This window comes from Ischnura elegans (genome assembly GCF_921293095.1).
Source record: "Ischnura elegans chromosome 13 unlocalized genomic scaffold, ioIscEleg1.1 SUPER_13_unloc_2, whole genome shotgun sequence".
NCBI classification, from domain to species: Eukaryota; Metazoa; Arthropoda; class Insecta; order Odonata; family Coenagrionidae; genus Ischnura; species Ischnura elegans.
In genome coordinates, this window is record NW_025791658.1 from 1,613,074 (window position 1) to 1,626,265 (window position 13,192).

The window sequence follows — 13,192 nt, forward strand, 5'->3', positions numbered from 1 at the left end:
AAGTTCCTCATGGCATTTCAAACGTGAAAGCGCTTATATAATTACAAGTATAACTTTCAAGGACACTTACAAGTATAACTTTCACGCGACGAAATAATAACAACTAACCACATTCCATCATGTGATTAGGCTGCGTATTCTGATGTTTATTGTTTTAATTAATCTCTTAAATGTATCTCGGGTTACTTGTATCAGTTTTGCGACACTATAAACGTTTAAAAACCATTGCCACAAATAACTTTATAAACATGAAAAACTCTCAACAATAGCAGGAATTATTATGCACTCTTTTCTGTTTACATTACGTACATCGTAAAACTGAGTACCAAAGGTATTAAACTTTGAAACAAATCACCGCCTTTCATCAACTTAAGCCGAAACTAAGTAAAAACTTGATCTTCATATGAATAGTTACCCAATACATTGATTTAAATCAACTTCTAACTCACCTCACAAATTGTGGAAGACGGCTATGGTTGCCACTTATCCATCCCGCACATTTGTTACAATTTCGCCCTTATCTCAGGATTACAAGGAAAAACAAAAACACGGAACCCATCCCTGCAACTAATGGAACAGTTTAGTGCAGAAGAATCACCCACTTCTCTTATTAATCAATTACAAAAATGTAAAAAACTGCACCTACTTGACGTTACGCCTATGCTACAACACAGCCCGCCATTAATGATTTGACCAACAATGGCGGACTGCGACGACTCAACTTTGTAGTTATTATTTGGCAATATAGAGGACTCTGACCGGCTTATGTAGTGGTTTACGGTTCACACGATTGATCAATGCAACCCTTTTTTGGAATTCAGAGAGTATATCATAGGTCATAAGAGAGAATTATATATAAGTATAACGGATTTTAATGTTATTATTTTTTTTAGAGGACTCGTAAGAAATCTCGGATGGTGTGTTTAGTTCCTAAAAAACGGCGTAGCAATCGGTAATGGTTCAAATGGACCCAATTGAAAGCGAGCTTTCGTAAACGACATTTGTAAAAATTTAATACTTCACTTCGAATAAATCATGGAAATACATTAGAATTACGAAATGCGGGATGGCGGTTCTCATTCAGGTGAAGAAAAGCCTTCATTGACTGCAAAGAAACTTGCAATGTGGCCGCATTTGCGTGCTTCGATTCCCTATCCTGGGTTATTCTTCTCATAGCAATTGAATTTCACCGCCGTTTGCGCGGCATGTTGCCACAGTTGCAAACAGTTGGCGAATTTATTGCGCCGCACGGCTCTGCATGCTGGGCGGCGAGGGCTGCCTGTTGATGTTGATATCGTTTGTGTTTGGAGTCCTTGTTGTAAGCATAGGTCATATGGTACAATATTAAAGTATTCAAAATGAATCATGTCATCGATCATACTATGTGTAGATTGTGCCTATGTAAAGGCCGATTGTTTAACATTTTTGAAGACCATGTTGAAGTTAAATTCACTGTGAAGGCTGTGATTGAGGAACTGTTGCAACTAAAGGTAAGTGAATGTGGAGAGTATTCCGTTTTAAATTTGTTTGAGATCTTACGAGGATGATACTATTTTTGAGTGTTTTGTAGTTGTAGAATATGCGTGTAAGATTCCGTTAGGCCATGTGTGTGATGCCTCGGTTATTTTTCTATATTATATGTTGTTGCGTATAATTTGACATCTTCCCTATTTTATTGTAATGTCTATAGGTGGAGAAGGAAGTCCTATATCCTTGGATGGTATGCCGCAATTGCTTGAATAAGTTATTTGATTTTATAATGTTTAAACGGCGATGCATGGAGAGTCAGCTGGTATATGACAACAGAATCAGGAAGAAAAAGTTTTCAAAGGGAAAGAGTCGAAAATCTGGAACCAAATTGGTTAGTATTGATTATATTCATCGTAATCCGACGTTATGAACGAGGATGATTCAGTTGCTAAAGAGCATTTCCTCAAGCTGTTAAAATTCATCGTGTGTTTACTCTTTATGTCAATAGATATTATGTCCTTTATGGACTCGAATAACTCCCTCACCGACTTCCAAGTTTTACTTGAGTGTTTATGTCGGTTATTCTCGAGAGAACTGTAACAACGTACATATTTATCATGATGCAGATTGAACAAATCGTAGTCGTGATTAAAAACTTTTGCGATTCAGAAATCTATGAGAGCAAATATGAAATGTCCAATTGCAGTATCTACACCGCCCTTAAAGTTTATGATTTTAGGTTTCACATAGCGTAATTAATTAAATATATGTTCCGGTGGGGGATTCAAAACCAGGGGGGAAAATTTTTGGTGAACAAGATACTAAGTTGGATTTTAAACTAATTTTAACAGTCTGTATAATTGAAAAAAACTTAATTTGTTTCAAAAATATTTTGTAAGTTCAAGATTTTTCAATATTTTGTTTTCTTTTATGGGGGAAAATAACTGTATTTAAAATTTTGGGGGGGTCCGGACCCCCTTACTGGCTACGTCACTGTGCTCTACTTTATCACTGAAAACGTGTGATTAATGGGTGGGTATTAGTATTATGGCCACAGTACTGAGACAATATACTTTCTCATTTGGGAGATATTGAGGATAATCCTTTCACCAAAGGCCGTGACATTGTCAGCTACCGCACTGAAAGAGGGTGGAAGGCACAAATACGAATGCTTTGTTTATATGAATTAGCTTAATGGATAATTGTTGCTTGCACGTAAATTGCAAGCTTGGAATTAAATTCCTCATTTTATTCTGAGAATTGTCAAATTTTGAACGAAGCTCTACCTTCAACATTAACACATTTAATGCAGCAACAATTTCCATGTTGATGTTTATACCGAAATTGAGATATTAGTTAGTATTTATTGTAGAATTTCGTTTAAAAATTGTAAACGATGCTCAATACGCAAATAATTCAATTCTTAGTTTATATTTTGTGAGAAAGGAACAAGTATTTATTTCGCAAACTGACTGGATAAACAATTGTATGACCGCGGTCCCTCACTGCCAAGAGGGGTAATATAAAGGCCTGGTTGCCTTCATATACTGTTGTTGCCTCAAAGCTGTGCAACGATTTGCCGAAATAGGTAAAAGACAGTGCATCACAGGAAATATTTGAGAAAAGGATTGGCTCCCACCTACTTTCTTGCTACCCATGAACACTGATCACGTAATTTAATAATAATTTATCTGCTCATTGATGTGATTAATACTTATCGTTGTGTTAGAAGTATTAATCTAGTTCTTGTTTCATTTGTTAAGCTAAATTTCCTTTTTTAAAGTTGTGTTATTTATTATTTGGTATGTTTAATGTTCGATTTTCTGTTAGAATAAGAAATAATTCATTTCCAGTTTTACTATGTTAATCCCAGTTTACTGTGTTAACCCATTAATCCTCACTGTTGCGTTAACGCAACATTATTGAATCCTAATTCTCAGAACAAGTTTCTACTTCAGAATATTTTTTTCTTCAATTTACTGACTTTTTTTAAAGTATCTCTAGTTCTAATTTTGTCATTTTCATTTATATAATAGGGTAGTTTCCTTCATCAAAGAAAACGAAAGGCATTGATTGCGATTCGTTACCCACCATTAGTGTATTCATAATTTACAAATTATTTGGTTTTTGAAATACCGGTTTAAACGAATGGCAAGGGTCAAATTTTATCCTCATTTGAAAAAGGCCAGATTGGCGCCCATGCGATTCCACTCCGCATGACGTCACAGGGACCTAGTTTCTACACGAGAGGATAGGAGTTATACATTGTCTGAGATTACCAATGCATGCATTAGGCACAGAGCTCAGGGTAATATGTCTTAATAATCACCTATTAAAACTGGCTAAGTTCGGAAAGTTTTCTTCGTTTGATAAGGTATTAATAAACCTTTTTTAAGCCAAGCGCTACCATGCAGCAAGGTACTCAGCTATCCGCTAGCATCCTGCGACGTATCAGCGCTAAGCCTCGCCTCAAGGTCACCTCACCGGGCGGGAGGGGGTACCAGAAATACGACGTACGGAGATATTTCCCGGCATTCATACTTAAGCGTCGCGTTTTCGCGCGCTTGAAAATTTTCACTTTTCATTTAATTGCGAAAAATAGATGTTGTCATTTAAAAATCTAAAAGCGTGAAATACGTACTCCAGGAGTAATAATCTTTTGATTAAAGCAATAAAAAAATAATAGGAAACCACCCTATTGTATGTTAATGACTGATGGCGTTTGGCATAAAAATCGGTGCGCACATAGGAGACACCCTAGGAAAAATGACATACCCCAGCATGTCCGTTAAAAGGCAGAATGGGGAATTTCCTCTAAAAGAATACTGATAACTCCCGGCGAAGATGTCGAGTGTGCAAATCAAGATAAAAAATTATAGATGTAACCTAATTTTTTAAAATTACTTTATTTGTATTTATTTACGGTAGTTTTCCCAGCGTTGCGTATACGCAGCATTATGAAAATCATAAAACGTGATGAAAGTATTTATTTTCCAAAAAGCCATCTTAATTAGACCAATATAATTCGGAAAATGCAAAACAACTGAAGTTAAAAGCCCTGAATACAGTCTGTGGAATAATGGGTTAATTGTACTGCTCACCACTTTAACAATTTCTATGTTCCAAAGGATTTTAAACTACTTGAACAAAAAATGAGTTTATTATTGTTTCAGGTGTCGGCCATGGAAGTTGATGGCAGCACGCAGGAGCAAGTCTCAGAGGATAAAGAGAATAATTCCTCCCCACTGGAAGCTGTGGGACATATCAAAGTAGAAAATGATTCTGTAAGTATTAATGGGATAGCCTAAATGAAAAATTGCCATTTTTTTCTACATTTCAGCTAAAAGCTATTGTAAATGATTGGTGATACATGAAAATAGCAATTTCATTTAAATTCTATGGCACTTTCAATTATAGTTTATGGCATTGTCTACCATCTAGTTTTTTCTTTATTTTCATAATGTATCACTAATAGTTGACGACAGGTGTGATGAAACACAGTTATTTTAAAAAATATGGAGTAGTTTAAATAATTATGGGGTATAACAATAATAAATTAAGGAATAACACATAAATTAAATTTTATGGTTGGAAGGAAATTACTTAGCTTTTCTACACAAAAACACACACTTTATTGCCGACTAGTTTCGGTTAGACTGTACCATTTTCAAGACTAGTGATACACATAAGAATTTGCCGGTATATATACTCTGTGGTCAGGTGATTGGAGGGGAAGGGGAGAGGTAAGTGACGGGAAGGGTGAAGGTGGGAAGGGATAGGGGAAAAACCAGAGGTAGTTACAAAAAAATTGTAAAGAGGAAAGAACCCATTGCGAAAGAACCACCTTTTCTCTTTCCACTCCCCCCTCCTAGACATTCCACTATTACACCCCAAAAAATCCTTGTGACGCCAACCCACGCTCTTCTTCATAACTACCTCTGGTTTTTCCCCTATCCCTTCCTACCGTCACCCTTCCCGTCACTTACCTCTCCCCTTCCCCTCCAATCACCCGACCACAGAGTATATATACCGGCAAATTCTTATGTGTATCACTAGTCTTGAAAATGGTACAGTGTAACGGAAACTAGTCGGCAATAAATTGTGTGTTTTTGTGTAGAAAAGCTAAGTAATTTCCTTCCAACCATAAAATATGGAATTCTACAAAGTAAAGGCCTCAAGAATTCAGTACATAAATTAAATACTTAAAAATGATACTAGCAGCCTGAATATCATTTACACTAGTCGTATGTCAACATTGATCACTTTCTTCCTTCAACGGATTGCATCTGTCTGTCACAACTAGATTGTACTGGCTGAAAAATCTCTCTGAACCCACGATGCTAATAGGGTAGTTTCCTTCATCAAAGAAAACGAAAGGCATTTATAGCGATTCATTACTCACCATTAGTGCATTCATATTATACAGTGAGTCCTCGTTCTACGTCACCCCGTTTAACGTCATTTCGCGATAACGTCACGAAAATTTTACGACCGTGATTCGTTTATCGCCCCTTCGCTTCGCGATAACGTCACGTATTTTAAATTTCGCGCGAGAAAAAAGGTGAAGTGGCAGGCGTTACAGGTTGTTTGTTTCGTGGGCGGTAATACGGTCAGTCTATTCAAAGTGTAAAATGGTGTGTATATTGTTAATTGCGATTACGGTTTTGGCAAATTATAGCATTAGAGACATTTCCACGACAATGTCCAAGAGAACAATGTTCACAATAATTTTGGCGACTGCGACGATGTTTCAGCGATGATGATGCCCAGGCGACGCCCGCCCGCCTCTATTCGTAATTAAAACCATCTCTTCGATTTCATAATCCCAGTTTGCCCGCCCTCGCTCATTTCCGCCATTTTGATTTCGCTCCTGACCGGTCCGAAAAGAAATTCTCGTAGCGAGGGTAGGGCCTATGGACCAGAGCACCGGATCCCCGGTCTGTAGCGTCTGGTAGCATTCATTGGACCGCACTATAGTGAAGCCGAAAAGCAAATGCGGGAAGATACAAAAATGGAGAAGGATTTACGTCACCGCTGCTATTGTCGTCGATGAAGACAGGAACTCGTATTTATGCCATAGTTTGGCATTCCCATCGTAAAAAATGCCCCACATATGATACGCCAAAATTTTTTCGCATAGGAATTGTGAGGTCTAGGAACCGATATTCAATTTTTACATTGTTTTTATGGGATATTATGCTTCGATTAACGTCATTTCGTTTATTGTCACATTTCTCAGAAACGGTAGGTGACGTTAAACGAGGACTCACTGTACAAATTATTTGATTTTTGAAATCCCAGTTTAGACGAGTGTTAATGGTCAATTTTAAACTCATTTGAAAAAGGCCAGATTGGCACCCATGCTATGCCACTCCACGTGACATTTCCTAAAATTTTGAGGGGTGGACCCCCGGTAATGAGGGCCCCCAATCACCCCAGACCGCCCCTGAAATGGCTGCACCGTATATTTAATGGCGAGTTCACTCGTGGGGACTAAGAGCACCCCAAAATCTTTACTTGCCTATGGGGAAGAAAGCCGCGATATATTTTTTCTAATAATAGGGTAGTTTCCTTCATCGAAGAAAACGAAATGCATTGATTGCGATTCCTTACCCACCATTGGTGTATTCATAATATACAATTTATTTGGTTTTAGAAATCCCAGTTTAGACGAATGGCAATGGTCAATTTTAACCTCTCTTTGCATATGCCGTTGCACAACGATGTTTGTCCTACTCACGTGCAATTTTTTTTAAAGCTCTCGTAGGAGTATTGCAGTAGAATTTCAGCCATGGAAAATTTTTAATCAAAACACAACAGGCACATAGCATGAATCTTCCCAAGAGATTGGACAACAGGGGAATCTCAGCACCGTTAGAAAATAACCACGGCGTAGATTTCACAAAATACCCCCTATAGGCCCTCCATCAGCCCATGTCTATTTTTTTCCTTTCGGAGTACCCACGGACCATAAATCACTTGCCTCAAAGGAAAATATCAAGTTATTTGGGAACAATCGAAACGTGTTTCATCCATTCCCCGCCTCACCAACTGACCTTGATCGATCTCCCAGTTTCTGGAGGCCAAATGCTAACTGAGCCCGAAGATATCTTGATAGCTTTCAATAATCGTATGACACACAGGAGGTTCAAAAAAGAAAGATCTAATGCGACGCATGTCTGACAGAATTTAAGTTTTTTCAGCTCTAATTGTTTGACACAAAGATTTATAGTTACAACAAGGCTAATAATATTCAAAATAGTCCAAACAGGACAATTTCAGAAGAAACAAGCGTAGCATGAGCGCATTCAAACAAGGCGAGACAGACTGGAAACTTCAAGCAACTCAAACTGCGTGTATCACATTGCTGTGCCTTCACCCCTTCGCTTTGAAGACAATGATGTCACATGCAAGATCGGACGTGTTCTTCCCTTTCTCCTCCGCCCTCTGCCTCGTTGCTTCGAAGACGGAGGGAGCGCCTCCTTCCCCTCGACCTCTCCTTCAGCGCTCTTCACTTGCAAGCATTTCGGATTTCTTCTATCCGCCATTCAGTCAAACAATGTACACACTCCTTCGAATTTTTTAAACAGCAGGTCTTGACACCAATATAATTTTCAATCTCAATAATCCTTATACAGTAAACTCTTGATTTTACGAAGTCAGTGGGACCGGAAAATTGGCACTTCGTAAAATCGAGTTTCGTAAATTCAAACCTTTTTCATAAGTCACGAAAAAATGTTCGCTTTTGTTTCTTCCGCCCTTTTTTGTCTTTAGTGGTCTTATTTAAATGTTTTCGGTGGTTATTCTCGGTATTATTCCCGGTATTATTCATAGAAAAGGCTTTTTGTTATCGATTTATGCTGTGAAAGATCGTTAAAGAATTATACCACCATAAAATTCCCATTTCTCGTTCATACTTCAACATCAACGATCGCTTAAGAAATTCCCGACCAGTTTAGAAAACGTAATCAAATAATGAATTGCTAAGTTTATTATAAGAATTTAATGTTATAAATTTGTGGTTAGGAGCCAATAGCTACTATTAAGTATGCAAAAGATAGATATTTGTTTCTGACACCCATGGAATTTTAGCGGCAGCCGGCCTAACCGCCATTTATGTCGCCCTCTATAGCTCAGCGACGAGAAAAAAAAAGAAAAATGAGGGCCTCAACCCGTTTCCAAAATAACCTTCGTAAGTTAGTATTTCGAGTTACTCCGTATTTTCAGTTGAATGTGCTATCTTTTCCATTAGTTATTTTCATTGAGATTCAGTTACGATTATAAATTACGTAGGATATGATTATCTTCTGGCGAATATTAGAAGTAAATTCTGTTTGAGTTCTCCGTCCGGATACTGTGCTCCGTCATCTTAGCAGACATTGCTACGAAAGACCTTATTCTTCATCAGGACCATATTCTTCATACCGGGTGTGAAGTGCTACGTTCATATAGTATTTCTCTCTTTTTTTATGCCGGCAGGAGCAAGGTTCCAACCGAAAAACGACAGGAGAAACATATTATCGGAGAAATAAAAAGAGAAACGTTATTATCCGCATTGATTATTTTCCTACATGAGATGTTTCATCATTTCTCAACGTGTGTGAAGTATTGGTTCACTTGCGTGAATTCCCAAAAATGACATGCAAAAACCTGTACATTCGCCTCGTTTAGTTTTCGTGTCCCTTTCTCCGCCGTATTGAAAGTTATGCAAAGAATCATTGACGTAGAGAAAAGATTTTCTTTTCTTTAGCACTAAAAAGTAGTCGCGCCATAATCATAAATAAATATTGTGAGGAAAGAGCAAAGAAAATAATTTCAATTGAAACGTCAGCAGAGAAGAAGAGAGACAATTATAAGCGCGGCACCATTTCCCCGACAGTGGAAGATACTTCTTCAGCCTCTCTCCGGTTAATAACTCACCCCCGTTGCAGGTAAAGATGCCCTTCTCCACAATCGGGGAACGTTCCCAGTGGGTGGGGTGAATAAGAGTGGAATGGGGATTGCCTGAGGAAAGAAGCGGTCAGCATATGGTGTGGTGAAGGGGGCAGGAGAAAGAAGGGTGGGGAAAGGGCCTTCAGCTCTGCCTCATTGTCAGTTTACGTTTGGGGGGCGTATTTTTCTACGACGCACTCAACCTCCGTAACCTTAGGGGGGGAGTGAATGGGAAATGTTGGGGAAGGAGGGGTTTGGGATGCGTAAGGTGGGTGTCAGCAAGATCAGCAGAAGGCCGCGGGAGGAAGTAAACAAAGACTTTGGAAAGAAAGATCTCTCGGCATGGGAAAACTGGGAGACGCGCGAGAAGAAAGTTCATGGTTAGAGTTAGAAGTGCGTCTTCATTACGAGTAGCCTGAAAAATAAGTTTGTGGTTAATAGAGCCCAATACTTAAGATATTTAAGTTGTTTACTCAGGAAGGCTATTGTATACACGAAAAGACACTACTAAAAAAATCTATTATTTTTTTTCTTTTTGCCCTTCTCCATCGCCGCTTCCACCATGGTTTCTCACTTGCACAAATGGGAATGAAATTGGGGACCTAACTCGTTAGCCAGATCAAAATATCTTAATGTTTGGAGGGCAGCGTGTACTTCTTTTTTATTTGGTGAAATTGCTTCCTCGTCGTCACTGCTATTCTGACTAGTCCCGGCCGCTGCTTCTTCCGACTTATGTACCGGCGTCCCATTGTCGCAAGCTCGGAGATCATCGTCAAGGGCAATATAATCGTTTGATGTTGCGCGCTGTGCTCTTCCTGCTTTTTCCAAGAATTTTTAAAAATCATCTTTTAAGCCTCTAATCTCCTCCGCGATTTTATCCGCTGCAGCTTCCTGAAGGTATAACGTAACGAATCAACTATAGCCGTGATATTATAGCAGTAGAATTACTAGTAGGCTAGTTGTATCAATTACCAACCTCGAGAACATCCTCATGATGCGCTTTCAAAGGGAATCCGGCCGATTTCCAGCAATTTGCGATTGTAGTGGAGGAAATAAAGTACGTCTGTGAACCGTGTTCCTGCAATAAAAAATGACAATTTTATTAACTTGGCCATTTTAGCAAAGTTAATAAAATCGTTATTTCTCATCACAGAAACACGGTTCAGAGACGTACTTGAATGCCTGATTGGCAGGAGTGCGATGCAAACAATTATTTTTGATGACGGCATTGATTGATAGATTTTCAAAATGCAGTCAGAGCGGTCTCTTTTGGGGAGAAAGGCTCGGAGGGTCGAAGAGAGGGGCCAGCGAGGGTGAGCTCGTCGAGGAAAGGGTCCCGGATTAGGAACCCTTCGAAGTGCTTCGGCGAAAAGTAGTCAAGTAGTCTTCGAAGTACGTTCACAGCAGCCTGCCTTGCGAACGTACCAGGTACGTTCACAGCAGTACAAAGGGTTAATTAGGAGTGTACGAAATACCCCGCGCGACCTTCCTGACATGTTAAACTACGAAGTATTGTCGATGCGATTTTTACGAATAGGCACGTAAATAGGGGCATTATGTCAGTCGCGATATTTTACTTAACTCCTACTTCCCCTAATCTCCCACCGTGAGGTTTTAGGCGAACCCTTTCTCTCCAAAAGTTGCACTATCATGTACGATTTCACACTTTTGATGAACCACAGTTGGAAGCGCTGATTTTTTTAGCTACATACGCCGGCGTAACTAGTTTTGTTGACAAATATTTCGCCATAGTTTGTATAAACGAATGCCTTTCGCTCCTGGGGACCGACCCGGGGTTCGTAAATTCGAAACATTTCGTAAAATCGAAACTTCGCATAATCGAATAGCACCATGTATTTACCATAGGCTTTTTGCCGGGACGGCACTATCACTTCGTATAATCGAAAACTTCGTAAAATCCTGCTTCGTATAATCAAGAATTTACTGTAATAGCGTCTGAAGATGATTTTTGAAAAAGCAGGCCCTTAGTGTAATGGAAATTACTCGGCAAGACAGATGTTGACTATTTACCAGGTATTGTCCTTCAAAACTGCACTTTTCCCTACGTTTGATAAACGAGTACTATATGCAGTATAAATGCCGAGGTATGCCCACTCGTAGCAGCAAATTCAGCGCACCCTCCGGAGCAAAAAACCCCGCGCGATCTTTTCCATGTTCACATCTGAGGTACCTACCGACGTGACGGCGCGATGCTTATGAGTAAGAAACGCAAACAGGAGCATTTTAAAAATACGTCACTAAGTGATTATTAAGACATGTTTCCCTGAGCTCTGCGCCTCATGCATGCATTGGTAATCTCAGACGATGTAAAACCCCTATCTACTCGTATAGAAACTAGGTCCCTGTGACGTCACGTGGAGTGGCATCGCATGGGCGCCAATCTGGCCCTTTTCATATGAGGATAAAAATGGACCATTGCCATGTTTCTAAACCGGTATTTCTAAAACCAAATAATTTGTATGTTATGAATTAACTTATGTTGGGTATCGAATCTCAACCAATGCCTTTCTTTTTCTTTGATGAAGGAAACTACCCTATTAAATCTCTGTCCACTTCTGGTAGTTCTTTGAAATAAAAAGTTTGGGCTGTGTTTTTGTAGCTCTTTTTGTGAAATTCAGATCTGAGTTATTTGCCAACACTGCACAATGCTATCTCTGACATGGCAAGAAGGAACTCAATGCGAATGAGATGTTAAAATGGAAGCCTGGCTATCAGTCACACTAACACGAGCTACTTAGTCTGAAATTCAACCAGGATATCACTAAGGCAGCACCATATGAATGAGAAATTAATTAACTTCACTTAGAATGAAATTGGAGAAAACTTTCTGATGGCTCTCTTCTGCCTTTACATTTTATACCATACTCTTCAGTACCCATTACCCATGGAAGAGATAGCTTAATAGGAATAGTCCTTAAAGCACAAAATTAGCAGTACGTTGGGAAGTACATTCACATGATTGCTTATGTGTTTCCTAATCTAAGTGTCAGTAGCATACGCTATAGTGAGGTAATGCATGCTCCAATATTGTTTAATCATGAGTATAAGCTTATATCCCCTCTTAATTGTGTGATTTCTAGTATTTTTTTTTACTGAAAGGAACGTCGGACTCATGATTTTTTTTCGTCAGGATCTTTGCTCATACATTAATAATTACTTTAAACTGAACCCTGAGTCTGTATTCACATGGCCTTTCCCTGTGGATGCTGACAATGAAAATTTATACAAGCGAGATTTTTTTGTAAACTTTATTTTTTTTTGTAGCTGAATTACTTCATGCAGTGAATATTAAATGATAATTGTAGGATCACTATGGACCACTTAGGTTTAGGAAAAAATATCATGGCTTTTGATCTCACAGGAATGGAGTTATGGATGAAAATAAAAATCACCATAGGTTGCACATTGTGGCACTGTAGGGGTCACGCCCAAATTTCAATTGCTCATATTTAATTAACAATTGACAATTGGAGGCTAAAATTGTACACAATTTCTAATTATACCAGAATGTATGATCATGGCAAGATTCATGAAAATCTGAGTCGGTGGGTATCATGGCCTGGTTGATTTGAATGGGAATGACCCTATGAGTAATTAGGAGTTTTACATCGTCTGAGATTACCAATGCGTGCATGAGGCACAGAGCTCAGGGAAACATCTCTTAATAATCACATATTAAAACTGCCTATGGTCAGAAAGTTTCCTTCATTTCATAAGGTATTAATAATCCTTATCAAACGAAGCCAAGTGAGACCTGCTATCAGGGTAT

General features: G+C 38.8%; 1 protein-coding gene across 3 annotated transcripts in view; it reads left to right on the plus strand.

Annotated features, from left to right (window-relative positions):
- Nucleotides 1-1,050: 1,050 nt before the first annotated feature.
- The window catches only part of LOC124172689, a 44,734-nt gene continuing 32,592 nt past the window's right edge, over nt 1,051-13,192 (plus strand). For 2 of the 3 annotated variants that reach the window (XM_046552149.1, XM_046552150.1), the window contains exons 1-3: nt 1,052-1,490; nt 1,691-1,861; nt 4,644-4,754. In XM_046552149.1, coding sequence (XP_046408105.1) covers nt 1,359-1,490; nt 1,691-1,861; nt 4,644-4,754 — 414 coding nt within the window. In that variant the 5' untranslated portion in view covers nt 1,052-1,358. Of the gene's footprint in view, nt 1,491-1,690; nt 1,862-4,643; nt 4,755-13,192 lie in introns of all 3 variants that reach the window. The other variant, XM_046552151.1, reaches the window with a different exon arrangement.